This window comes from Arachis ipaensis, chromosome B9 (genome assembly GCF_059453495.1).
Source record: "Arachis ipaensis isolate K30076 ecotype BB chromosome B9, ASM5945349v1, whole genome shotgun sequence".
NCBI classification, from domain to species: domain Eukaryota; kingdom Viridiplantae; phylum Streptophyta; class Magnoliopsida; order Fabales; family Fabaceae; genus Arachis; species Arachis ipaensis.
The window spans coordinates 5,453,798-5,480,495 of NC_142444.1; the positions used below are offsets into that span (position 1 = coordinate 5,453,798).

General features: G+C 37.3%; 4 protein-coding genes and 1 pseudogene across 5 annotated transcripts; 3 read left to right on the plus strand and 2 right to left on the minus strand.

Moving 5' to 3' along the window:
- Positions 1 to 138: 138 nt before the first annotated feature.
- Positions 139 to 1,475, minus strand: LOC148543587 (secreted RxLR effector protein 161 pseudogene; annotated as a pseudogene). Its single transcript, XR_015900167.1, has one exon. The product of XR_015900167.1 is annotated as a secreted RxLR effector protein 161 pseudogene (transcript).
- A 2,802-nt stretch (positions 1,476 to 4,277) lies between these two features.
- On the plus strand, positions 4,278 to 5,795 carry LOC110267056 (isocitrate dehydrogenase [NAD] catalytic subunit 5, mitochondrial-like). The gene is made up of 4 exons (XM_088498581.1): positions 4,278 to 4,411; positions 4,800 to 4,871; positions 4,946 to 5,018; positions 5,278 to 5,795. Exons 1-4 carry the CDS (start codon positions 4,278 to 4,280, stop codon positions 5,467 to 5,469), a joined length of 471 nt encoding a protein of 156 aa, XP_088354707.1. The 3' UTR covers positions 5,470 to 5,795.
- Positions 5,796 to 7,629: 1,834 nt separating this feature from the next.
- Positions 7,630 to 12,830, plus strand: LOC107615980 (putative disease resistance RPP13-like protein 1). The gene is made up of 4 exons (XM_088500571.1): positions 7,630 to 11,095; positions 11,821 to 11,913; positions 11,990 to 12,062; positions 12,696 to 12,830. The coding sequence occupies exon 1, from the start codon at positions 7,634 to 7,636 to the stop codon at positions 10,997 to 10,999; it is 3,366 nt and encodes a 1,121-aa protein (XP_088356697.1). The 5' UTR covers positions 7,630 to 7,633; the 3' UTR covers positions 11,000 to 11,095; positions 11,821 to 11,913; positions 11,990 to 12,062; positions 12,696 to 12,830.
- Positions 12,831 to 15,012: 2,182 nt separating this feature from the next.
- Positions 15,013 to 17,710, minus strand: MEF18 (mitochondrial editing factor 18). Its single transcript, XM_016317991.3, has one exon. The coding sequence runs from the start codon at positions 17,302 to 17,304 to the stop codon at positions 15,199 to 15,201; it is 2,106 nt and encodes a 701-aa protein (XP_016173477.2). The 5' UTR covers positions 17,305 to 17,710; the 3' UTR covers positions 15,013 to 15,198.
- A 2,767-nt stretch (positions 17,711 to 20,477) lies between these two features.
- LOC107615973 (putative disease resistance RPP13-like protein 1) lies at positions 20,478 to 26,498 on the plus strand. The gene is made up of 6 exons (XM_088500554.1): positions 20,478 to 24,236; positions 24,553 to 24,625; positions 24,847 to 24,921; positions 24,998 to 25,098; positions 25,566 to 25,980; positions 26,135 to 26,498. Exons 1-2 carry the CDS (start codon positions 20,616 to 20,618, stop codon positions 24,607 to 24,609), a joined length of 3,678 nt encoding a protein of 1,225 aa, XP_088356680.1. The 5' UTR covers positions 20,478 to 20,615; the 3' UTR covers positions 24,610 to 24,625; positions 24,847 to 24,921; positions 24,998 to 25,098; positions 25,566 to 25,980; positions 26,135 to 26,498.
- Positions 26,499 to 26,698: the final 200 nt, after the last annotated feature.

Here is a 26,698-nt window from a genome sequence, read left to right on the forward strand (position 1 = left end):
GGAGATATGATAGAATCAGATCCCTTAATACTAGGAGATAGAATCAGATCCCTTAATACTAGGAGATCCAACAGAATCAGATATCTAAAGATGGAAACTATATCAAAATAGATCTAATCTGATATTCAACACTCCCCCTCAAGCTGGAGCATATAAATCATATGCACCAAGCTTGTTACATATGTATTGTATCCGAGGACCCCAGAGAGCTTTGGTGAAAATATCTGCAAGTTGATCGTTGGAGTTGACAAAGGCTGTTACTATTTCCCCACTTTGCAACTTTTCCCTTATGAAATGGCAATCAATCTCTATGTGCTTGGTCCGTTCATGAAACACAGGGTTGGAAGCAATATGTAAGGCAGCTTGATTATCGCACACCAGTTCCATCTTACTCGGCTCACAAAACTTAAGTTCCTTAACTAGTTGCTTCAACCATATAAGTTCACATGTGGCAAGTGCCATAGCTCTATATTCAGCTTCCGCACTAGATCTTGCTACAACATTTTGCTTCTTACTCTTCCAAGATATCAAGTTTCCACCAATAAAAACACAATAACCAGATGTAGAACGTCTATCAGATGGAGATCCTGCCCAATCTGCATTAGTATACCCAACAATCTGGTTATGTCCTTTATCTTTATACAACAAACCTTTTCCTGGAGCACCTTTGATATATCTAAGGACTCTAACAGCTGCGTCCCAATGACTATCGCATGGGGAGTCAAGAAACTGACTTAGGATACTTGTGGCAAATGAAATATCTGGCCGAGTGACTGTCAAATAATTCAATCGGCCAATTAATCTGCGATATCTACCAGGATCTGCAAGAGGTTCTCCTTGATTTGGACTAAGTTTTGTATTGGGATCCATTGGTGTATCTACAGGTCTAGAATCCAACATTCCAGTTTCTTCAAGAATATCCAGAGCATATTTTCTCTGAGATACAGATCCCAGCACTAGATTGTGCCACTTCAATTCCTAGGAAATATTTTAACTTCCCCATATCCTTAGTCTGAAAGTGATCAAACAAGTGCTGTTTTAACTGAGTGATTCCCTCATGATCATCTCCAGTAATGACAATATCATCCATATAAACAACCAGATATATGGAGGTCATGGAGGAAGAATGACGGAAGAAAACTGAATGATCTGCTTCACTTTGAATCATGCCAAATTTAGAAATAACAGCACTAAAACGACCAAATCAAGCTCGAGGGGATTGTTTCAAGCCATATAAAGATCGGCGTAAATGACATACTAAGCCGGAAGACTCCCCCCGAGCAACAAACCCGGGAGGTTGCTCCATGTATCCTTCCTCCTCGAGATCACCATGTAAGAAAGTATTTTTAATATCAAGTTGATGAAGAGGCCAATGGCGAATGGCAGCCATAGAAAGAAAAAGACGAACAGAGGCCATCTTCGCAACAGGAGAGAAGGTATCACCATAGTCCAAACCAAATATTTGAGTGTAGCCCTTAGCCACAAGGCGGGCTTTTAATCGATCAATGGTTCCGTCTGAGCCGACCTTAATAGTATAGATCCAACGACAACCCACAGTAGATTTGCCCGGTGGCAATGGAACAAGATCCCAAGTACCAGTAGAATGTAAGGCAGACATCTCCTCAATCATAGCCTGACGCCACCCTGGATGTGAAAGAGCTTCTGCTGTTGTTTTGGGTATAGAAACAGAAGACAAAGAGGAGGTAAAAGCATAGTGCGAAGATGATAAACGATGGTAACTGAGAAAATTATAAATAGGATTAGGATTACGGGTGGAACGAGTACCTTGTCTGAGAGCAATAGGAGGACTACTGCTAACTCCCGAAGAAGGATCCAAGGACGGTTCAGCCACGGGTTCAAGAGATGAGTTATCTTGGACTGTAGGCCGTGGGCGGCGATGATAAACTTGGAGAGGCTTTGTGGGAATAGGAGGCCCATCTAAGTAAGGAACAGGAAGCACCTCCATAATGGAAGGTGAAGTGATGTCGGGTGCAGAGAAAAAAGGGGTATTCTCAAGAAAAGTGACATCGGCAGACACGAAGAAACGATTAAGAGCTGGAGAATAACAACGATAACCCTTTTGAAATCGAGTGTACCCTAAGAAAACACATTTGATAGAGCGAGCAGTTAACTTGTCTTTGCCTGGGGTAAGATCATGGATGAAACAAGTACAACCAAAGACTCGTAGTGGAAGAGAAAAGATGTGCTCATGAGGAAATAAAATGGAATGAGGAACTTGATTTTGCAAAACAGAAGAAGGCATACGATTAATTAAATAACATGCAGTCAGAACAGCCTCACCCCAAAATTTAAGGGGAACATGAGTATGGAGAAGAAGAGTGCGAGCAGTTTCAATCAAGTGACGATGTTTACGCTCAGCCACACCATTCTGTTGAGGGGTATGAGGACAAGATGACTGATGTAGAATGCCTTGGGAGGACAAGTAAGACGAAAAGGGTGCTGAAAAATACTCACGAGCATTATCACTTCGTAAAATTTTAATTGAAGTTTTGAATTGGTTTTGAATTTCAGAACAGAAAGACTTGAAATGTACAAATAATTCAGATCTGTCCTTCATTAAATATAGCCAAGTGCAACGAGAAAAGTCATCAATAAAGGTGACAAAATAACGAAAACCTGAATGAGAAGTAACCCGACTAGGTCCCCATACATCAGAATGAATAACAGAAAAGGGAGACGCAGCCCGTGTATTGACACGACTTGAAAAAGAACTACGAACATGTTTACCTAAATGACAAGTTTGACACTCTAAGGTAGTAAGACGAGATAAACTCGGGACCATAGCTTGTAATTTCGAGAGGCTGGGATGTCCCAGGCGACAATGGACCACGTCCGGAGACTCAACAGTAGCAACAGAAGACACAGTAGTAGTGGGTAAGGCAAGCCGATACAGTCCTTGAGACTCACATCCTGTACCAATCGTCTGTCCCGTCCCTCGATCCTGCACAATGAAGGAGTCAGCAAAAAAGGTAACAGAACAATTGAGAGAACGAGTAAGTTGGCTAATAGAAATCAAATTGAAAGGACAATTGGGCATGTAAAGAACAGATTTCAAAGGTAATGTAGGAAGAGGAGTAGCTTGACCTATTCCCTTAGCACCAATTTTAGAACCATCAGCCAAAGTGATAGAAGGAAGAAATGCAGGGTGTTCAAGTTTAGAGAGGACAGAAGAAGTACCAGAAATGTGATCAGAAGCACCTGAGTCAAGGACCCATGGTCCAAGAGAAGAGGAATGAGAGATACAAGCAACAGAATTACCAGAGTGGGCCACCGAAGCAACGGGAGTAGATGCCTGCTTTGAAGCTTGGTACTTGAGAAACTCATCATAATCATTGCCAGAGACAAATATCCCTTGTGGTTGTGCGGCGGAGTGAACGTCAGATGGTTCATTAGTTTGGACAACATTAGCTACCTTGGTAGGACGACCATGGAGAGCATAACATTTATCCTGAGTATGACCAATCCTATGGCAATGGGTACAACTAGGGCGAGTACGATTACCACGACCATTACCACGACCCCCACGGCCGCCGCGAGTGGGCACTTGAAAGGACACTTGAGAAGAAGATTGGGATGCCAATGCAGTTTGGTCGAAAGTATGGGTCTCAAGAGAGGGGCCGGATTGCAAGAGTCGTGCAAATACGTCTTGAAGGGAAGGAACGGGTGAGGTGCCCAATATTTGTTGCCGAAGATATTCAAGTTCAGCTGGCAACCCAAGTAACGTAAGCACCAAAAACAGCTTTCCCTGTTGAGCATGATGGTCATCAGCATTAGACACATAGGGAAGGAGAGTCGAAAACTCTTCCTTGACAGCTTCCACAGCCCCAACATAAGATTCCATATCAGTTCCTTGAAGCTGTAAACTACACAGCTTCTTAGCAACATGGTAAAGTCTTGCAATGTCATTAGTGTATAAAGTTTTAGCACGATCCCACACCTTTTTACAAGTTTTGTAAGCCCGAAACATAGTCAGCTTTGGTGGATCAATGGTCTGCCACATAAGGTTACATAGCTGGGCATCAATCTTCTTCTAAGTGGTTTTGTCAGCGGCGCGAACATCATCAACAGATTTAGTAAGGTGGTCTTCATAGCCTTGGCCCATGAACCAAAGTTCCACAGAATCAGCCCAAGAAAGGTAATTTTTGGCACCCATCAATTTTTCAGAGGTCATTGTAGCGGTTCCAGAAACGACAGATGTTAGAACAGCCGGTTTACCACCATTGGAGTTGGTGTCGGGGGTTACCTTAGAAGACATGATGGTAGACACTCAGAAACGGCCGGAAAACACCTGCAGAAGGGAAACGAGGGCCGGAAAAAGCCTGGGCAGCGGAGAAATTTTGGGGACAGGCCGAACTTGGCTTTCCGGTTCTGATCCTGAGGTTGCTTCGGAGTGGGTCTGATGTTTGACAAGGTTTTGGCCGAAAAGAAAAGGTTTCTGACGAAGAGACACAGCTAATAGTGTCAGCTGGTGGGAAAAGGGAACACGGCTGAGAGATTGCAACCGGAAAAGAAGAAAAAACAAATAGAAACCAGAGCCGGGTCGGAACCCGCTCTGATACCAACTTGAAATATACGAATGGAGTGAGACAAGGATTGTGTTTTGGATTAATTCCCTTGAGAGAATCATCTCTCAGCGTCAATATATATATATATATACATAGGTACAGAAATAAAATCCCTTAATACTAGGAGATATGATAGAATCAGATCCCTTAATACTAGGAGATAGAATCAGATCCCTTAATACTAGGAGATCCAACAGAATCAGATATCTAAAGATGGAAACTATATCAAAACAGATCTAATCTGATATTCAACAGCTTGGTTGGGGGTTTGGGTTTGACAGCAAGGTAAATTTTGCACTGTGGTCAACAAATTCTAGAAGCTACAATCTTATCATCTGACATCATTATACATGTTTCAGCTACAAGATTGGTGAGGGAGGTATTGCACTAGCTGAGGCTGTACATGGTTCAGCACCTGATATTGCTGGAAAGGTAAGCTGCAAAGTTCTTTCTCAACCTTATATTATCTATTAGCTGGTTCACCTTATCATCAACTTATTACAGTATATGGGATTTGAATGCATGTTTCATGAAGGTGCTCAAGATCAGTTTGCCCTCTGTGATTTCATAAAACTAATTTGAACTTCTCTTTCTTTGAAAAACAAAATTGTGAATAGTAATTGTTGTCAATTTACTTCTCTGGTATTGGTCACAAACATGTTCTAACCTATGAAACTTTGTGCTTGTGTAGAATTTGGCAAATCCAACTGCTTTACTGCTGAGTTGTGTTTCAATATTGCGCCATTTGAATCTCCATGACAAAGCGGACCAAATTCAAAATGCCATCCTCAACACAATTGCAGAAGGGAAGTACCGAACTGCTGATCTTGGAGGCAAAGCAAGGACAACCGAGTTCACCAATGCAATTATTGATCATCTCTAAATTATGCTCTTGAGTAGGCAAGGAATTGCTGCTAATTTTGTTTTCTGTTAATTTCCTATTTATTTTTCCTGGGCTTTTTTCGAGGAGTAGGATTACCTCAGCAGTCAGCATAATGGGAAAACTCATCTAATGGTGTGACCTTACAACCACAATGCACGGGCAAGCCTTAAAATATTCACTGCCCATGCAGTGTTATGGCTTTTTGAGGGTTGGAGTCTTTTACACTTCTAAAATGCTTTTGATTGATAACCCTCTTTATTCTATTTTACAATTCTTTGTCAATAATACAGTTAAATAAATGAAGTACCATACGCATGTTTCATTCATTCGTCTTTCTTGACTCTGCCTGTTATTTGCTTAATTTAAGTTATTTTTGGAGGAATTCCCATCAATACAATCATGTCACTGTTGGGATTTGTTCTAAAATACAATCATGACTCTGCCTGTATGATTTTTGTTTTTATCTCCAAAACCATATGTTTGACTATGTATATACTTGATCCAAATCATGATAAACCAAATGGGAAAACAAACTCCCGAGTTTCTGTTGTTGGAAGTACGTGGATCACTAGTTATTGGCAAGACAAAAAGGTGAAGAAAGATGATTGTTTTTGCTGGAACAATGAGACAATAGCTTTTTTTCTTCTTCTTTAATTAATGATAAAAGTTTGATAATTTTTACACAGTTTATAATTCGGAAAATTATTCTTTAGCAACATTTAGATATGGTCCTCCTTCTCTATCTTGATAGTGGGATTTGTCCTCTTTGTTATTCTTTTTTATATTAAAAATAATCTTGCTGATTAAATTGTATTAAGAATCAAGATAGTATATGTTCTCTATATCAATTAAAACAACATTGTATATTTGTATTGGTCTTTTTATAAACCAAGAACCAACTAAAAAAAGAGAATAAAGTTGTTCTTTGAACCCAAAAACTTCAAGATACAAATATGCATGAGGCACGCGAAAGGGCTCTTTCTGTAACAGCATGCCAAGGGGTTGCTTTCTGTGGCCAAATTCATGATCACGGCTCTGCAACTATTAATTTTTTCGAGCCAAATTTGTAACCGTAGCCAAACATTCCTTTACCTTGGTCACAAGTCACAGCATCAATCATGTATGGTCTTTTGCAGTATTGTTTGTTCTACCATTTTGCATTCTCTTTTTAATGTAAGTGATGTTAACTGCTGCAAGATCTACTAGTAGCACAAAAATTGATTCTAGCTTATAAATATCTGCATTGTTTTCCTTGCTTTTATCCTTTGCCTGTTTGTCACAAGGATCAGATTCACATAGATTTGGGTTTTGCACCAATGAATGAGGCTATTCAGTTTCATATCATCTGTCTCACAAAGTATTTGAGCTCCTTATTTTCTACGCACTCTGTTCCACATTTTACTGCACTAGTTAGTTCCCTCTCTGCACTTGGCAGCGCCTCTAAATCAAGTTTGAGGGCAGCAAAATCTTTTTCAGGTACCTTTTTAAACTAACTACCAATGCAAAGCTTGTCTTCTATGTTAAGGCTTGTAGCCTCTAGGCATATATTAACTTCTAAGTCTCATATGTTATGAGATATTTTACCCTAAAATATATAAAACATTATTCTCTGTATAGCACAAAAATCAATCAAGAGAACCATCCATGTTTCTACACCTCTTTTGGTCTTTTTCTCCCTATAATTACTCCCATTATTTTAAGCGGTATTTGCACAACCACCAATATAGTATGATAGTATTATTTGTTACTATGAGATCTGTCAAAACAACTCAGCACCCACTAATCAAATTAATTGTGAGGAAGACTAACTCAGTATCTTTATTTGTTGCTTAGTTTTGGAAGGATCTTAAATTCTTGTATTTGGAGGCTGGAGCCAAGGTGTCACAAATCATTCAAGTCAACGAATGCTGTATGTTTTATTATTTATTGAATTATTATTTTATCTACAAGTGGTTTCAGTTTAATTATTATACAGGTTTCAGCACTATACAAATATATTACTAAGCAATGAGCATGGTTAGTGCACTGCAAACGGCAAACACTTGAGATTCCTTGTGCTTTTAGAAACCCAGAGATCTGAATACATTACATCGATCTACCTACAACAACTTCCCTCAACCCCCTTCATTCTTTTCTCATCATCTTCTGGACTTGATTTTCAATCATGGCTGCAAAACTTGAGGGTCGAGCTTATCTCTCTTCTTTTGTTGATGCTGTTTCAAAGAAGCTGTCTTCAATACTTGAAGATGACTTTGTACTCGAAAGAAACGACTCTGAGCTGAAGTTGCTTGAAAGGTTGGATGATTGTCTGTGTGATGTTGGACCTGTGCTTGATGATGCTGAGCTGAAGCAGTTCAGTGACGAGAGAGTGAAGAAGTGGCTTGTTGATCTCCAAGATGCTCTCTATATGGCTGATGACTTTCTCGATGAACTCTCCACTAAAGCTGCTACTGCTACTCCAAGGGATCCAGGTAACTCTTATGACTGGTCTCGCCCTGTTGATTCAATTATTGAAGATAGCGGTGTCAATGTCATTGAAAATATAGTTGGCAAACTAGAGTCTGGTGTACGACGAAAAGGTAAACTTTGTCTGAGAGAGAGTGCCAAGGTGGACTTCTCATCATGGAGAATTCCAACAACATCTCTTGTTTTAAGTTCCGACATATTTGGTCGGGACAAAGACAAGAATGAGATAATCAAAAAGCTGTTAGATGATACCCGTGATGCCGAATCACCTGTGACTGTGATCCCTATTGTGGGTATGGGTGGAATAGGAAAAACTACTTTGGCTCAACTGGTTTACAATGATGCCAAAGTCGTGGGAAAATTTGACACTAGAGCATGGGTTTGTGTTGCTGAAAATCCTGACCCTGTTAATGTTACAAGGACAATAATAGGGGCAATAGATTCTTCTCCCTGTAACATAGATCATTTTGATTCACTTCAGACCGATTTGAAGAAAAAATTGACAGGAATGACATTTTTAGTTGTTTTAGACGATGTCTGGAATGATCGACGAGACATGTGGGAGAATTTTCTAAAACCTTTTCAATATGGAAATGATGGAAGTAAGATTCTCCTAACAACCCGTAGTGAAAAGGTTGCTTCTGTGTTCGCAGCTAACAATCTACATTATCGACTAAGTTTATTGTCGAAGGAAGACTGTTGGTCTGTGTTTTTGAAGCATTCATCCATTTCTACTAATTCTAAACAATATGCAGCTCTAGAACCAATTGGTAGAAAAATTGTTGAAAAGTGTAAGGGGTTACCTTTGGCTGTGAAGACACTTGGGGGCTTGTTGCGCAATAAGTATAATGAAGGGGATTGGGAGAATATACTTGAATGTAAAATCTGGGAACTCTCTGAAGATGACAATATGATTGTTCCTGCATTAAGAGTTAGTTATCACTACCTCCCTTCACATTTAAAGCGGTGTTTTGTATATTGCTCATTATTTCCTGAGGATTATGAATTTGACAAAGATGAATTAATTTTGTTATGGATGGCTGAAGATCTTTTACAATCAAAGGAGAACAACACATTAGAAAAAATTGGTTGTTCTTATTTTGATGAATTAGTTGCAAGGTCATTTTTTCAACCTTCTAGTACTCAGAGAGGGTTATTTGTAATGCATGATCTCATGCATGATCTAGCAACTTTTTTTGCTGGGAAATTCTATTTCAAACTCAAAGAATTTGGCCATCTACACAAGATAGACAACAAAACTCGTCATTTGTCATATGCTACAAAATATGAGGATAGCATCAAATTATTTCAAGGTGCCTATAATGGAGCAATACACATCAGAACATTTTTAGATCTTACTTGGCTTTGCTATGGTCAATCAATTGATATTGAAAGCGATTCTTGGCTCTTACGACAACAATTTGTGTGTTTAAGAGTTATGTCATTTAAACACTTTTCTATAGAGTCATTGCCTGATTCCATAGGTGAATTGATTCATTTGCGTTATTTGAATGTCTCTAACACACCTATTGTGACATTGTCCGAGTCATTATGTAAGTTATACAATCTCCAAACTTTGAAGTTGAGAAATTGTTTTAAGCTAGAGATGCTTCCCAGTCGCATGCAAGATCTCGTTAACCTGCACTACCTTGACATTCGAGGTGCTTTTCGTCTGAAAGAGATGCCGAAGGAAATGAGCAAGTTGAAACATCTAAACTTCTTAAGTGATTATATCGTGGGCAAGCACGAAGAGAATGGGATAAGAGAATTGGGAACACTGGACAATCTTCATGGCTCATTTTGCATTTCCAACTTGGAGAACATCAAGAATAGTGGTGAAGCTTTGAAGGCAAAGATGGGTAACAAGAAGCACATCAACACTTTAACATTGAATTGGCTTCCAAAGGGTGACATTGATGATTTTCAAAGTGAAAGAGATATACTTGACAAGTTACAACCTCATCAAAACTTGAAAGAGTTATCAATTAAGGGTTATCGTGGTGAAACATTCCCAGATTGGTTAGGCCTTTCTTGCTACTCTAATTTGACCAAATTGAATCTGTACTTTTGTATGAATTCTTGTGAACTTCCTTCACTGGGACAGTTACCCTCTTTACAGCATCTGGAATTTTCTGAACTTGATGGGTTGGAGAAAATTGATTTGGCGTTTTACAACAACAGTGGATCATTCGAGCAGGAGACACCCTTCAAATCTCTAGAAACTCTGAAAATTGAGAACATGGCTAATTGGCGGGAGTGGCATTTTCCTGATGAGTTCGATGGTTTTCCTGAGCTTAGAATCCTTTCAATAATAAACTGTCCGGTGTTAAGTGGAGGTCTGCCTGCTCACCTTCCGGCTCTGCAGGAACTTACCATTGTTGAATGTGAAGAGCTTGCTTGTTTGCTGCCGAGGGCTCCGAAGCTTCACCAATTAAATGTAGAGGGTGATGGATTTCCTACGATGATTGCGGCACCGCAAAATGTAGTAATTTCAAAAACCCAGCTGGCGAAGTCCGTACTGGAGTGCCTGTCCCACATCCAACAGCCACGTGTCCAATTCCTGCATATCAGTAACTGTCAGTCAGCCATATCAATTTCAGCAAATTGTTTGCCCGCTTCTTTAAAATACCTGAGAATCCGTAATTGTTCAAAATTAACGTTCTCAGAGCAACTGCAACACAAAACCCTAACGGAGATCTATGTAGCGGGGTGTGGTTCACTGACGGTGTTTCCAGTGGGGTCCCTTCCAGATCTCAACAAACTCACGATCCGTAAATGCCAAAGAATGAAATATGTTGAGGTTCCACAGGCTCTTCCAAGTCTCCGTTATTTAAGCATCTCGGACTGCCGCAATTTAGTATCCTTGCCGCCGCTAGGGTTGGCTGCGCTCCACCTAGAGCAGCTCTGTATAAACAAATGCCCAGAAATTGATTGTTTTGATGAGAAGTGTCTCCCGCAGAGTTTGGAAACACTTGAAATCAAGCAATGCCAGAAACTAGCGAGTTGGATAACATCAAAGGGTTTGCAGAGTCAAGGCCGTACCCGTCTTATTCTTGATCAATGATATGAAGTTAAGTGGTTCTAGAATTCTGGAACTTTCCAAATTGGCTTCATCATCTCCGAGGCATAAGCTGGAAGACCCACGGATTCAATTCTCTTGGTAAGTGATTTTGCTCTGATCTCCAATTACAATGCTAATTCTTTGCATCAACCATTTTCATTCCCTTGTTGATACACCAAACCGAAGTTTATTATCTTTTCATTCTCAGCCATTCTCTGTACTGTGGCTACCTATTTCACTGACAATAATTGGGTGCCAATTTTTCCAATTCTTTTAAGGATAACAAATCAGATGCTTAGAAAAAAATGGAAAGGTTTACTTTTTCATGATCGCTTCTTTATTGCTTACAGTATTTGTATGGTTTATCGCAGATTTGGATGATGATTAATGTTACTGTTGACTCTGATTTTGTACCATTTAATGTACCATGAGATACACATACTTCATACCAATAGATTATTTTGCTTTATTTCATCGAGTTTTTGTTTTTATTTTTATTTTTCTCTTTTTTAACCATGTCATCTTGGACACTAAAGAGTAAAGAGACAAGTAGTAGATTTTGGAGGTGCTCCAATCTATTTATCTATTTATAATATTTATCAAATTGTAATTTCAATTTATCTTAATTCCACATAAAGCGCTGGTCTAAATGTAGATTTTATTTATCTATGATATAAGCGTGGGTGGGCTTATTTGATTTATGCAGTTGCCAATAATGAATTTTTCACTTGTTTAATATTTGATACAGGTTCTGTATCTTTCTATATATGGTTCTCAAAGAATTTAGTAGTAAAATTCTGAATTCTTACCTTTGCAATGATTAGATATTCAAAGCAGCTGATGTGCCCAGAGAGTGGGAAGTGCACTATGTATGTAGGGACTGAAATTGACCCTAGAACACAGAGCTCTACACCAAGGTAATTTTTGCACTTTGGTCAACAAAAGCTTGAAGTTACAATCTTATCATCTGACATCATTTCATACATGTTTCAGCTGCAACATTGGTGAGGGAGGTATTGCACTAGCTGAGTCTATACATGGTTCAGCACCTGATATTGCTGGAAAGGTAAGCTGCAAAGTTCTTTCTCAACCTTATATTATCTGATATTACCTTAGTAACAGAAATTTTGGATGAGGGTAATTGTGGAAACAAATGTTATTAAAGTTTCTGTTCCGTCTCTAGAAATTTCAGTACCATGTGACCCTACTTTCTTGAGGTATTGAAGGGACTGAAATTGTGTCTTGGGACCGAAATTTTAGTTCTAGTCTCTGGTTGCCAAACACAATACTGAGAACCAATCCTCCAGTCCCTGCTTCCAAACGCTAACTTATGGATCTTTTCACCTTGTTATCAACTTATTACAAAATATGGGATTTATTGAATGCTTGTTTCATGAAAGTGCTCAATATCAGTTTGCCCTCTGCAATTTCGGAAAACTAATTTGGTGTCTCTTTCTTCTTTGAAAAAGGAAAATATTGTGAATAGTAATTGTTGTCAATTTACTTCTCCGGTAGTGGTCACAACTCACAAACAAGTTCTAACGTTGGAAACTTGCAACCTTTTTTCAATTTAGGTTATATTTCATTATTTCTGTTGCTTACCTGTATTTTCTCTGGGCTTGTATTTGTGTAGAATTTGGCAAATCCAACTGCTTTACTGATGATTGGTGTTTCAATGTTACGGCATTTGAATATCCAGAACAAAGCGGACCACATTCAAAATGCCATCCTCAACACAATTGCAGAAGGGAGGTACCGAACTGTTGATCTTGGAGGCAAAGCAAAGACAACCGAGTTCACCAATGCGATTATTGATCATCTCTAAATTCTTCTCTCGAGTAGGCAAGGAATTGCGGCTAATTTTGTTTTCTGTTAATCTCCTATTTAGTTTTTTACCTGGCTTTTTGTGAGGAGTAGGATAGGATTACCTCAGCATAATGGAAAAACTCATCTAAGGGTGTGAGCTTATAACCACAAGGCATGGGCAAGCCTTAAAATATTCACTGCAGTGTTATGGCCTTGAGAGGGTTGGAGTCTTTTTTTACACTTCTAAAATGCTTTTGATTGATAACCCTCTTTATTCTATTTTACTATTCTTTGTCAATAATACAGTTAAACAAATAAAGTAGCATACACATGTTTCATTCATTCGTCTTTCTTGACTCTGCCTGTTATTTGCTTAATTTAAGTTATTTTTAGAGGAATTCCATCAATACATTCATGCCACTGTTGGGAGTTGTCCTAAAATAATGTGTATGATTTTTGTTTTTAACTCTACAACCATATGTTTGACTATGTATATACTTGATCCAAATCATGATACACCAAATGGGAAAACAAACTTTCAAGTTTCTGTTGTTGGAAATAGGTGGATCATTAGTTATTGGCAAGGCAAAAAGGCAAAGAAAGATTATTGTTTTTACTGGAATAGATAATGAGCCAATAGCTTTTGTGATTTTCTTTAATTAATTATACAAATTTGATCACTTTTCAACTAAAATTTTGTAATTCGGAAAATTATTCTTTAGCAAAATTTTGGTAATGTCCTCTTTGTCTATCTTGATAGTGGGATTTGTCGTCTTGGTTAGTCTTTTTTATATTAAAAATAATCTTGCTGATTAAATTGTATTAAGAATCAGGATAATATATGTTCTCTTTATCAATTATAACATCATTTGATTTGGTCTTTTTTATAAATCAAGAACCAACTGAAAAAAAAGAGAATAAAGTTGTTTTTTATCTGAATTTCAAGATACAAATATTCATGACAACGATAAATTCATAATTGAGCCATTTTGTTTAAGCATCATTATGTAACATCACGCCAAGGGGCTGCTTTCTGTAGCCAAATTCATGATCGGGGTTCTGCAACTATTAATTTTTTTCAAGCTAACTTTGTAACTGTAGCCAAACATTCCTTTAGTTCAGTAACAACATCAATCATGTATGCTCTTTTGCAGTATTGTTTGTTCTACCTTTTTGCTTCCTCTTTTGAATGTAAATGATGTTAAGTGCTGCAAGAATTACTAATAGCACAGAAATTGCATCAACAGATGCTAACATATAAATAACTGGATTGTCTTCCTTGCTTTTATCCTTTGCATGTTGCTTTCAGTTTCATATAATTTGTCTCACAATGTCTTCGACCTCTTTTTCTCCACATTTTACTGCACAAGTTAGTTCCCTCTCTGCAGTTGGCAGTGCCTCTAAATCAAGTTTGAGGGCAGCAAAATCTTTCTCAGGTACCTTTTTAAAGTACAAATGCAAAGCTTGTAGGAGGACGGTTGTATGCCGTGTAATTCATATATTAACTTCTAAGTTTTGTATGCCGTGTAATTCATATACTACTTACTATAATTCATAGTGAAAGGAGGACAGTTGAAATAGAAGTTTAGCTTAATTAATCAAAAACAATATGTGACATTTTACCCTAAAATATATAAAACGTTACTCTCTGTGTACAGCACAAAATCAATCAAGAGAACCATCTATGTTTCTACACTTTGTTGCCTTTTTCTCCCTATAATTGCTCCCATTATTTTAACCGGTATTTGCACAACCACCAATATTGTATAATAGAATTATTCTTTATTATTATGAGATCTGTCAAAACATCTCAGCACCCACTAATCAAATTAATTGTGAGGAAGACTAAGTCAATATCTTTTAATTTATGGCTTAGTTTTGGAAGGATTTTAAACTATTGTTTGTGAAGGCTGGAGCCAAGGTGTCCCAAATCATTCAAGTCGAGGAACGTTGTATGTTTTATTATTTATTAAATTAATATTTTATGTGGAAGTGGATTCAGAGAGAACTATACCTAAACCTTCATCGTTAAAAGCATTTCTATACACAACATCTTGTAAGAAGTTGGTCCACCTTGGTTTGTATCAGCAATCTTATCATGTTTTAATTTCCAACAGTGGGAAAAAAAAAAGTAATCTACTATTCCTAATTCCCCTTAAATTCTTTCTAGGTTCCAAAGTTACAAATTACAAAATAAATTTGCAATAAACTTGAAGGAAAAGAAAATATTATTTTGAAGCTCATATATAAATATATACTTGAATCAAAATTGTTAAGGAGCTCTAGACAATATATAAAAACGGCTCAGTGATGATTTCTAAAAGGAAAACTTACTGAAAAGTTCAGCATATTCATTGGATAAATTAGCAAAAACAATGTGTATGGAACTTCTTTAACTATCTTACAACACCACTGAACCCAGGCATTCTTTCCATTCTCTGACTCCACAATACTCTTCTTACCAATGATACATCTTCCCACCTTCCTGCATCTGCATATATGTTTGATAGGAGAACTTTACCTCCACCATGAGATGGTGCCACCCCGGCTAAGCTCTGTGCAGCCCTCTCTCCAATATCTACATTTCCGTGAGTTCTGCATGCTGCTAATAAAGTTCCCCATATTACGACGTCAGCCTTTATTGGCATGCTCCTTATTAGTTCTTCAGCTTCTTCTAATAACCCAGCTCTTCCGAGAAGATCAACCATACAGCCATAATGCTTGATATCTGGTTCAACATTATATACACTCTTCATGCTTCGAAATATTCTCTGCCCATGATCCACCAGCCCAGCATGACAACAAGCACTAAGGACTCCTATAAATGTAATTGGATTGGGCTTAATACCATACCTTTGCAAATCAGAGAAAACCTCTAGGCACATACTTGCATGTCCGTGTGATGCTAATCCACATATAATTGCATTCCATGCAGACACGGAAGACACAATGTCTCGAATCTGATTGAAAAATTGTAAGGCGGTGTTGATGCTCCCGCATTTTGCATACATATCAATCATGGCTGCACATAAATTGTCATTCAAAGGAATGCATTCACTAGTAGTGTACTCATGGGCCCATCTTCCTTCATTCAATGCACCTAGAGTGGCAATTGCGGAAAATACACCCACCATGGTAACTTCATTTGGTTTGACCCCACTAGCTATCATTTTGTGGAAGAGATCAAGAGCCATTCTTGGTTGTTCAGTTTGTGCATAGCCAGCAATCATTGTACTCCACGAAAATCCGTCTCTTTCGGGCAACTCTTCAAAGATTTGCCTTGCCTGCTCCATCATTTTATTTTTTATGAATCCAGCAATAAGAGCATTCCATGATTTTAGGTGATCCTTTACACCCACTTCAAATTGTAAATTGGCAAGGTCCATCATCCCACAAGATGAATAAAAATAGATGATCGTAGTCTGTATGAAATTGTAACAGTCAAATCCTTTTTTAACAACTGTTCCATGCAATTGCCGACCTTCGCTGACTGCTGTCTCACGACCACATGCTGAAACCAAATTCACAACCATGACTTCATTAGGCCCTATTCCATTCTGAAGCATTGCACGATACATCACCAAAGCTTCATGCAAACAAGTTGTTTGGATGCAACAATCGATCATCGTCCCCCAAGAAACAACATCCTTATCAAGAATCCTCTCAAACAACTCCTTGGTCATCTCAAGATGCCCCGCCTTTGAATACCCATTCAAAATCACATTCCAGGACACCAAATTAGGCTCAGGCATCTCATCAAACAGCCTCCTCGCTTCCCCTAAACCCAAACAACCACAATAAGCATGCATCAAATTAGTCGAGACAACTACCTGCCCCTCAACAACCAACTTAATAATCAATGCGTGAACCATCCGGCAGTTCCATATCTCACCAAAATGTAAGCAAGCAGACACTACATTCACCAAAGTGACCTCATTAGGGACCACACTGTGATCCATCATGTCCTTAAAAACTTCAAGGGCATCCCCAAAGCAACCATTTTTAACAAGACCCATTATCATGGTGGTATAGGATACAAAACCTTTACCAGGCATTACGTCAAACAGTTGGCGGGCATAGCCAATTTGGCTAGCTCTCATGTACCCAGACACCATGATATTACAAGAAACATGGTCCAACGTAGGACAAGCCTTAAAGAGCAACTGGGCATCGAACAAGGAGCCGCATTTAGAGTACATGCTGATCAAGCTGTTACGAATGAAGGTGTTGGAATGAAATCCGAGTTTGACGACCAAGGAATGGAACTGGCGGCCCAACAGAGCGGCGGAGAATGAGGAACAACACTTGAGAGCGGAAACAAGTGCAAGCTCGCATTCGTAGTGGTTGTGGTTTTGTCTTGCATTGAAGAAAATACGAACGAAGTGTTGTGGGTCTTCTGAAGGAGGGGCTTTGGTGGCTGAAGTGGAAACCCATTTAAGTGTTTGAGGGAAGAATTTTAGTCTGAGATTCTTAGAATTGAAGACCCACAGGAGGTGAAACATTAAACTCAAAATTGGATCTTCCTCTGCAATACTTGTGTAGAATTTGGCAAATCCATGACAAAGCGGACCACATTCAAAATGCCATCCTCAACGCAATTGCAGAACTGCTGATCTTGGAGGCAAAGCAAAGACAACCGAGTTCACCAATGCGATTATTGATCATCTCTAAATTCAACTCTTGAGTAGGCAAGGAATTGCGGCTAATTTTGTTTTCTATTAATCTCCTATTTAGTTTTACCTGGCTTTTTGTGAGGAGTAGGATAGGATTACCTCAGCATAATGGAAAAACTCATCTAAGGGTGTGACCTTATAACTACAAGGCATGGGCAAGCCTTAAAATATTCACTGCCTATGCAGTGTTATGGCCTTGAGAGGGTTGGAGTCTTTTTTACACTTCTAAAATGCTTTTGATTGATAACCCTCTTTATTCTATTTTACTATTCTTTGTCAATAATACAGTTAAATAAATAAAGTAGCATACGCATGTTTCATTCATTCGTCTTTCTTGACTCTGCCTGTTATTTGCTTAATTTAAGTTATTTGTAGGGTTTGTTTGGGTTAGCTTCTAAGAAAAGATCTTTTTTCGAATTATCTTTTTTAAAAGATCTTATAGAAAAGTAAAAGTAATTTTATGTTTGGATATCTCATGTAAAAAGATCTTTTTTATTTATCAATTATATTTGGGTATAACGATATAAAAATATTTTTTTATTTATTTATTATATGAAAAACATTTTTTTAAGGAAAAAAGATCTTTTAAAAAAAGATATAAATTAGTGCTTGTTTGGGCGCCATTATTTTGATAAAAAAAAGATCTTTTTTCAATAAAAAAAGATCTTTTTTTATTTTTTAGCGTGTTTGGCAAATTTCTAGTAGTAAAAGTAAAAGCACTAGAAAAATAAAAAAAAAAAGATTTTTTTCAGAAGCTGTAATTTACATCTTTTTTTAAAAGATCTTTTTCTCTTAAAAAAAAGATATTTTTTATTTAATAAATAAACAAAAAAAGTACTTTTATATCGTTATACCCAAACATAATTGATAGATAAAAAGATTTTTTTGCATGAGATACCCAAACATAAAATTAGTTTTACTTTTCCATAAGATCTTTTAAAAAAAGATAATTCAAAAAAAATCTTTTCTTAGAAACTCACCCAAATAAGCTCTTACAGCTTCTCAAAAAAGATGTTTTTTTTTTTATTTTTCTAGTGTTTTTATTTTTACTACTAAAAATTTACCAAACACGCTAAAAAATAAAAAAAAATCTTTTTTCATTGAAAAAATATCTTTTTTTATCAAGATAATAGCGCCCAAACAAGCACTTAGAGGAATTCCATCAATACAATCATGCCACTGTTGGGAGTTGTCCTAAAATAATGTGTATGATTTTTGTTTTTAACTCTACAACCATATGTTTGACTATGTATATACTTGATCCAAATCATGATACACCAAATGGGAAAACAAACTTTCAAGTTTCTGTTGTTGGAAATAGGTGGATCATTAGTTATTGGCAAGGCAAAAAGGCAAAGAAAGATTATTGTTTTTACTGGAATAGATAATGAGCCAATAGCTTTTGTGATTTTCTTTAATTAATTATACAAATTTGATCACTTTTCAACTAAAATTTTGTAATTCGGAAAATTATTCTTTAGCAAAATTTTGGTAATGTCCTCTTTGTCTATCTTGATAGTGGGATTTGTCGTCTTGGTTAGTCTTTTTTATATTAAAAATAATCTTGCTGATTAAATTGTATTAAGAATCAGGATAATATATGTTCTCTTTATCAATTATAACATCATTTGTATTGGTCTTTTTTATAAATCAAGAACCAACTGAAAAGAAAGAGAATAAAGTTGTTTTTGATCTGAATTTCAAGATACAAATATTCATGACAACGATAAATTCGTAATTGAGCAATTTTGTTTAAGCATCATTATGTAACATCAAGCCAAGGGGCTGCTTTCTGTAGCCAAATTCATGATCGCGGTTCTGCAACTATTAATTTTTTCAAGCTAACTTTGTAACTGTAGCCAAACATTCCTTTAGTTCAGTAACAATATCAATCATGTATGCTCTTTTGCAGTATTGTTTGTTCTACCTTTTTGCTTCCTCTTTTTAATGTAAATGATGTTAACTGCTGCAAGAACTACTAATAGCACAGAAATTGCATCAACAGATGCTAACATATAAATAACTGGATTGTCTTCCTTGCTTTTATCCTTTGCATGTTGCTTTCAGTTTCATATAATTTGTCTCACAATGTCTTCGACCTCTTTTTCTCCACATTTTACTGCACAAGTTAGTTCTCTCTCTGCAGTTGGCAGTGCTTCAATCAAGTTTGAGGGCAGCAAAATCTTTTCAGGTACCTTTTTAAAGTACAAATGCAAAGCTTGTAGGAGGACAGTTGTATGCCGTGTAATTCATATATTAACTTCTAAGTCTTGTATGCCGTGTAATTCATATACTACTTATTATAATTCATAGTGAAAGGAGGACAGTTGAAATAGAAGTTTAGCTTAATTAATCAAAAACAATGAGACATTTTACCCTAAAATATATAAAACGTTACTCTCTGTGTACAGCACAAAATCAATCAAGAGAACCATCTATGTTTCTACACTTTGTTGCCTTTTTCTCCCTATAATTGCTCCCATTATTTTAACCGGTATTTGCACAACCACCAATATAATATAATAGAATTATTCTTTATTATTATTATGAGATCTGTCAAAACATCTCAGCACCCACTAATCAAATTAATTGTGAGGAAGACTAAGTCAATATCTTTTAATTTATGGCTTAGTTTTGGAAGGATTTTAAATTATTGTTTGTGAAGGCTGGAGCCAAGGTGTCCCAAATCATTCAAGTCAAGGAACGTTGTATGTTTTATTATTTATTAAAGGAAAAGTCTAGGGGGCTAGCAACTTTTGTATTTTATTGTCAGCACTTAACCATCAAAAGAAAAGTGAGTGATCTCCCACCATTTGATGTAATCTCACACCATTGAATATGCTATTGATGGCCAATTGATGGTTACAAAATACAAAAATTGCTGGTTCCCTAGCACTCCTCTTTATTAAATTAATATTTTATGTGCAAGTGGATTCAATTTAATTATTATACATGTTTCAGCGCTATACAAGTATATAATACTAAGCCACTAACATGGTTAGTCCACTGCAAACGGCAAACACTTGAGATTCCTTGTCCTTGAGAAAACCCAGAGATCTGAATACATTATATCCATCCACCAACAAATTCCTCAACCCTGTCATTCTTTCCTCATCATCTGCTGCACTTGATTTTCAGTCATGGCTGCAAAACTTGAAGGTGGAGCTTATCTCTCTTCTTTTATTGATGCTGTTTCAAAGAAGTTGTCTTCAATACTTGAAGATGACTTTGTCCGTGAAGGAAATGACTCTGCCCTGGAGTTGCTTGGAAGGTTGGACGATTGCCTGTGTGATGTTGGACTTGTGCTTGACGATGCTGAGCTGAAGCAGTTCAGTGATGAAAGAGTGAAGAAGTGGCTTGTTGATCTTCAAGATGCTCTCTATATGGCTGATGACTTGCTTGATGAACTCTCCACCAAAGCTGCCACTGCTGGTCCAAGGGATCCAGGTAACTCTTCCTTCTGGTCTCGCGCTGTTGATTCAATTATTGAAGATAGTGGTGTCAATGTCATTGAAAATATAGTTGGCACACTAGAGTCTGTTGTAGGACGAAAAGGTAAACTTCGTCTAAGAGAGAGTGCCAAGGTGGACTTCTCATCATGGAGAATTCCATCCACATCCCTTATTGTAAGTTCTGACGTATTTGGTCGTGATGAAGAAAAGGAGAAGATAATCAAATTGCTGTTAGATGATACCTGTCATGCTGAATCGCGTGTGACTGTGATCCCCATCGTGGGAATGGGCGGAATAGGAAAAACTACTTTGGCTCAACTGGTTTTCAATGATGCCAAAGTCGTTGGAAAATTTGACACTAGAGCATGGGTGTGTGTTGCTGAAAATGCTGACCCTATTAATGTTACAAGGACAATAATAGGGGCAATAGATTCTTTTCCCTGTACCATGGATAATTTTAATTTACTTCAGACTGTTTTGATGAAAAAGTTGATAGGAAAGACATTCTTAATTGTTTTAGATGATGTCTGGGATGATCGACGAGACATGTGGGAGGATTTTCTAAAACCTTTTGGGTTTGGGAATAATGGAAGTAAGATTCTCTTAACAACCCGCAGTGAAAATGTTGCTTCTGTGTTTGCAGCTAACAATCTATATCATCGACTAAGTTTATTGTCGGAGGAAGATTGTTGGTCAATGTTTTTGAAGCATTCATCTATTTCTACTAGTTCTAAACAATATGCAACTCTAGAACCAATTGGTAGAAAAATTGTTGAAAAATGTAAGGGGTTACCTTTGGCCGTAAAGACACTTGGGGGGTTATTGCGCAATAAGTATAATGAAGTGGATTGGGAGAATACACTTGAATGTGAAATTTGGGAACTCTCGGAAGATGACTGTAAGATTGTTCCTGCATTAAGAGTTAGTTATTATTATCTCCCTTCACATTTAAAGTGGTGTTTTGTTTATTGTTCATTATATCCCAAGGATTATGAATTTGACAAAGAAGAATTAATTTTGTTATGGATGGCTGAAGATCTTTTACGACCAAAGAAAGCTAACACATTAGAAATGACTGGTTGTGCATATTTTGATGAATTAGTTGCGAGGTCTTTTTTCCAACCTTCCAATACTAATGGAAAGTTATTTGTAATGCATGATCTCATGCATGATTTAGCAACACTTTTTGCTGGGAAATTCTATTTCAAACTCACAGAATTTGGCAATCAACGCATGATAGATAGCAAAACTCGTCATTTATCAAATACTAGAGCATTTGTTGATAGCATCGAATTAATTCGAGAGGCTGAAGCAATACACACGAGAACATTTTTAGATTTTTCTTTGCTTGCCTATTGTGATTCAGTTAATTTTCAAAGCTTTCTACAACATTTGGGATGTTTAAGAGTTTTGTCATTCAAAAAGATTTCTCCAGAGTCATTACCTGATTCAATAGGTGAACTGATTCATTTGCGTTATTTGAATCTCTCTAACACATATGCTATGGCATTGCCTGAGTCAATATTTAAATTGTACAATCTCCAAACTTTGAAGTTGAGGAATTGTTATATGCTTAAGATGCTTCCAAGCCGCATGCAAGAGCTTGTGAACCTGCGGCACCTTGACATTCGAGGTGTTTCCGATCTAGAAGAGATGCCAAAGAAAATGAGCAAGTTAAAGCATCTAAATTTCTTAACTGATTATATTGTCGGCAAGCACGAAGAGAATGGGATAAGAGAATTGGGACCACTGGACAACCTTCATGGCTCATTTTGCATTTCCAACTTGGAGAACGTGAAGAATAGTGTTGAAACTTTGGAGGCAAGGATGGGTAACAAGAAGCACATCAACACTTTAAAATTGAAATGGCTTCCAAATGGTGACAATGATGACGTTGAAACCGAAAGAGATATTCTTGACAAGTTACAACCTCATCAAAACTTGAAAGAGTTATCAATTAAGGGTTATCCGGGTGAAAGATTCCCAGATTGGTTAGGCCTTTCTTGCTACTCCAATATGACCAAATTGAGTCTGGATAGTTGTATAAATTGTTGTGAGCTTCCTTCACTGGGACAGTTACCCTCTTTACAGCATCTGGAGATTTCTAAACTTGATGGGTTGGAGAAAATTGATTCTGAGTTCTACAACAAAAACAATGCATCATTTCAGGAGATGACACCCTTCAAATCTCTTGAAACTCTGAAAATTGAGTATATGTATCGTTGGCGGGAGTGGCATTTTCCTGATGAGTTTGATGGTTTTCCTGAGCTTAGAATCCTTGAAATAAGAAGCTGTCCGGTGTTAAGAGGAGATCTGCCTGCTCACCTTCCGGCTCTGGAGGAACTTATGATTGTTGAATGTGAAGAGCTTGCATGTTCGCTGCCAAGGGCTCCCAAGCTTCACGAATTACATGTGCTGAATTCTGGTTTTTATACAGATGCGACCACGCACAATGTAGACATCACAGGAACCCAGCTGGCGAAGTCCGTATTGGAGTGGCTGCCACACATCCAACCACCACGCGTCCAACATCTGTTTATCAAGCACTGTTGTTCAGCCATATCAATTTCAGCAGATTATGTGCCTGCTTCGTTACAATATCTTGTCATCTGTGATTGTCCAAAATTAACATTCTCAGAGCAACTGCACCACAAGTCACTAACGGAGATAGATGTGTATGATTGTGATTCACTGACGTTGTTTCCATTGGGGGCCCTTCCAAATCTCAAGAAACTCGCAATCCGTGGATGCAAAAAGATCGAATATGTTGAGATGCCACAGACTCTTCCAAGTCTGTGTTATATATGGATCACAGAATGTCCCGGTTTAGTATCCCTGCCGGCTCTAGCGTTGGCTGCTCCCCACCTACAGGAGCTGTATATACGCAATTGCCCAGAAATCGATTGTTTTGCTGGGGAGTGCCTCCCGCCGAGTCTGAAAACTCTTGAAGTCATTAAGTGCCAGAAACTAGAGAGGTGGATAACATCAAAGGGTTTGCAGAGTCAAGGCCTTACCCGTCTAATCCTTCACGAATGGAATGAAGTTAAGTCGTTCCCAGGAGAGGGTTCACTTCCTGCTTCTCTTGTGTGTCTAAAATTGTCTACATTCTCAAATCTGGAGACGCTTGATTGCAAGGGGCTTCACCATCTTACCTCCCTCAAAAATTTAGCAATTGGTAACTGTAGAAAGCTTGAGAATATCACAGAAGAACATTTGCTTGCCTCCATAGAAAATATCTACTTAGGGGAAGAATGTCCTTTGAGGCGTAAGTTGGAAGAGATGGAAGACCCACATATTCAATTCGTACAGGTTTGTTTTCTTGCTCTGACCTTCCCTGAACTCAGTTCTCTCCAATTACAATGCTAATTGTTTGCATCAACCGTTTTCATTCCGTTGTTAATACACCAACACAATGTTTATTATCTTTTCATTCTTAACCATTTTCTCTGTAATATGGCTACCCTTTACACTCTCTCAAGTTTTACTTTTCAAATAAAAACTTCTTGTGGGTGCCAATTTTTCCAATTTTTTAAGGATAACAACTTAGATCCTTAGAAAAGAACAAAAAGCAAACCTTTTTTTATCGCTTCCTTGTTGCTTACGGTATTTGCATGGTTTAATGCAGTGGATAACTATTAATGCTACTGTTGATTCTGATTTTGTACCGTTTGATGTGCAATGAGAGTGGCCGCATACAGGTAGACACATCCTGAAATATTTTGCTTTATTCGTGAAAAGTCATTCTAATTAGCAAGAAAAGACTTGCTTTTCTTATGCCATCGAATTTTAATTTTAATTTTGTTTTATTTTTGTCATCTTGGGCACTTAAAAAATAAGTAGTAGATTTTGAAGATGCTCCAATCTATTTATAATATTTATGAAAGTATATGTTTTGTTTATCTTGCATTGGGCCTTCCAGATTTGCCCTCATGGAAGATTGAAGAGTCAACATAAATTCATGGCTGAGGCAATGTGAGAATTGGGGTGCACTGAAGTAAGTTTGCATTGTCTATGTCTTGCAACTACCTCTTGCATGTATATTTTTATTCACTGTACTTTGCTTTGTTTAGGTTTATGAATGGAGCAACTTGCTATACCAATGAATCTCTAGAATCACCTATTATGTCAAGTGAAGAATTTGCTTCTGCTGCAAAGAAAGCAAATAATCAAGGTTACATACCGTTTTAAAGTTTTTTCTGCCGATGTTATTCATTACTGAAAATTTCTATCATTCCTCGTAGTTGTTCCTTGTCTCTGTTTTTAATGTAGAGTCTAAGATTGCAAGTCGTTTCATAGATATGATAATGCAAACATTCAATGATAAACTAATGGTTGTTAGAAGGCTTCCTTGATTTATATTGACTTTGAGAAAGGAGCGGTTTCAAGCATCTTGTTTGTGTGTTGGCCATTATATCTTGGTTGTGCTTACTGAAAGACATCAGATGTTAGTATCCAAACTGGCAAAAATTAAATTCATCAAATATATGTATATAAACACAGTGCTAGCTCCATAGGTTGATGTTTTTATTTTTCATAAAACCAATGTTCTATTTTCTATATTCTGCCAGAACTATGGGACTATCTCATGATGCTTCTTATAGTAAACTTGACAAGTAAAAACTTTGATTTCCTGTATAGGTATTGGGTTCTCAGAGATCCTGAAAGTAGTGTGATTTCTTCCCTGAAACTGTTGAATCTATGATGGGGACTAGCAGCCTGTGTGATGCGGAAAAACTGGTAGCAATTCAATGCTTGGTTGCACCTATGAGCAGAGTGCTTTGGATAAGCAAGGAGAAGAACATGCAAGAAGGATTAAATGCATCATTATCATGATAATCTTGAGGAGGGTTGTAATTCAGATGGTGGCATTGCATGCCATGTTAATTTGAAAGAAGCAATATTATTATTATTATCCTCAATATTACATAAGGCTATAGAGATGGAAGATTAAGCTAAGAATCTCCACCAGCTGATGATTATGATTTCTACAGAAAACATGGAGAGATCCCAAGCCCTGGTGCTGGTCATTGATTATGATCATCAAGCTAATTGAGTAAAAATACTATTATGCACTATGGCTTTTTTTTTTTTAATTTTAATGTACATATATATGGTACATTAATTTTCCTTTCCATTTTTTGTGATATGTCTAGTTGGTCTTTTTGGTGATGCTGTTTAGCTTCTAAATTTATTCTTTATTATTGTAGGTGAGGTTGTAATTATTCCTGGGACCAGCTTACTGTGTACTTATTACTGGTCATATATATATATATATTATATATATTATGTCAGAGATGATCCCCGGAAAAGGTTTTTGCTATACATATATATGCTCCGAGAGAATGCTAAAATTGATCCTTCCTTGTGTGCCTGTACCCATAGAAGTAGTTAAGAAACCTGATGTCAGTTTTCAAGGTAAATGATAAGTCTTTTAGTGATAGGATTTTTTTCTCTCTCTTTACTCATTATCTATTTACGGTATAAATTTGTATGCTTTGCTTTATATATTCCTATTATATCCATTGGAACTAGTGTTATCAATATGAATAAACACTTGTTATTTTGTCGAAATTTAGCTTGTTCTTTCCATCTTGTAAGCATATTTAACCAGTGGATGCAATCACAAACGTCAAGAGGGCTTATAGGGTGGACAGTAGAAACTGGCAAGGATATCCATGTGCCCCCCTTGCATACAAGTGGCAAGGTGTAGAGTGTAGCTCTTTTGATGGCTTTCTAAGAATCACATCCTCATTAAATAACACATGTTAGAA

Excerpts from the sequence above, each read along its gene's own strand:
- LOC110267056 (XM_088498581.1), top strand. The coding sequence starts at position 4,278 with ATGGTAGACACTCAGAAACGGCCGGAAAACACCTGCAGAAGGGAAACG. Across the intron at positions 4,412-4,799 it reads GATCCTGAGGTTGCTTCGGA|ATGGAAACTATATCAAAACA; the intron begins GTGGGTCTGATG and ends AGATATCTAAAG. Across the intron at positions 4,872-4,945 it reads GGTTTGGGTTTGACAGCAAG|CTACAAGATTGGTGAGGGAG; the intron begins GTAAATTTTGCA and ends TACATGTTTCAG.
- LOC107615980 (XM_088500571.1), top strand. The coding sequence starts at position 7,634 with ATGGCTGCAAAACTTGAGGGTCGAGCTTATCTCTCTTCTTTTGTTGAT.
- MEF18 (XM_016317991.3), bottom strand. The coding sequence starts at position 17,304 with ATGTTTCACCTCCTGTGGGTCTTCAATTCTAAGAATCTCAGACTAAAA.
- LOC107615973 (XM_088500554.1), top strand. The coding sequence starts at position 20,616 with ATGGCTGCAAAACTTGAAGGTGGAGCTTATCTCTCTTCTTTTATTGAT. Across the intron at positions 24,237-24,552 it reads CACATATTCAATTCGTACAG|TGGATAACTATTAATGCTAC; the intron begins GTTTGTTTTCTT and ends GGTTTAATGCAG.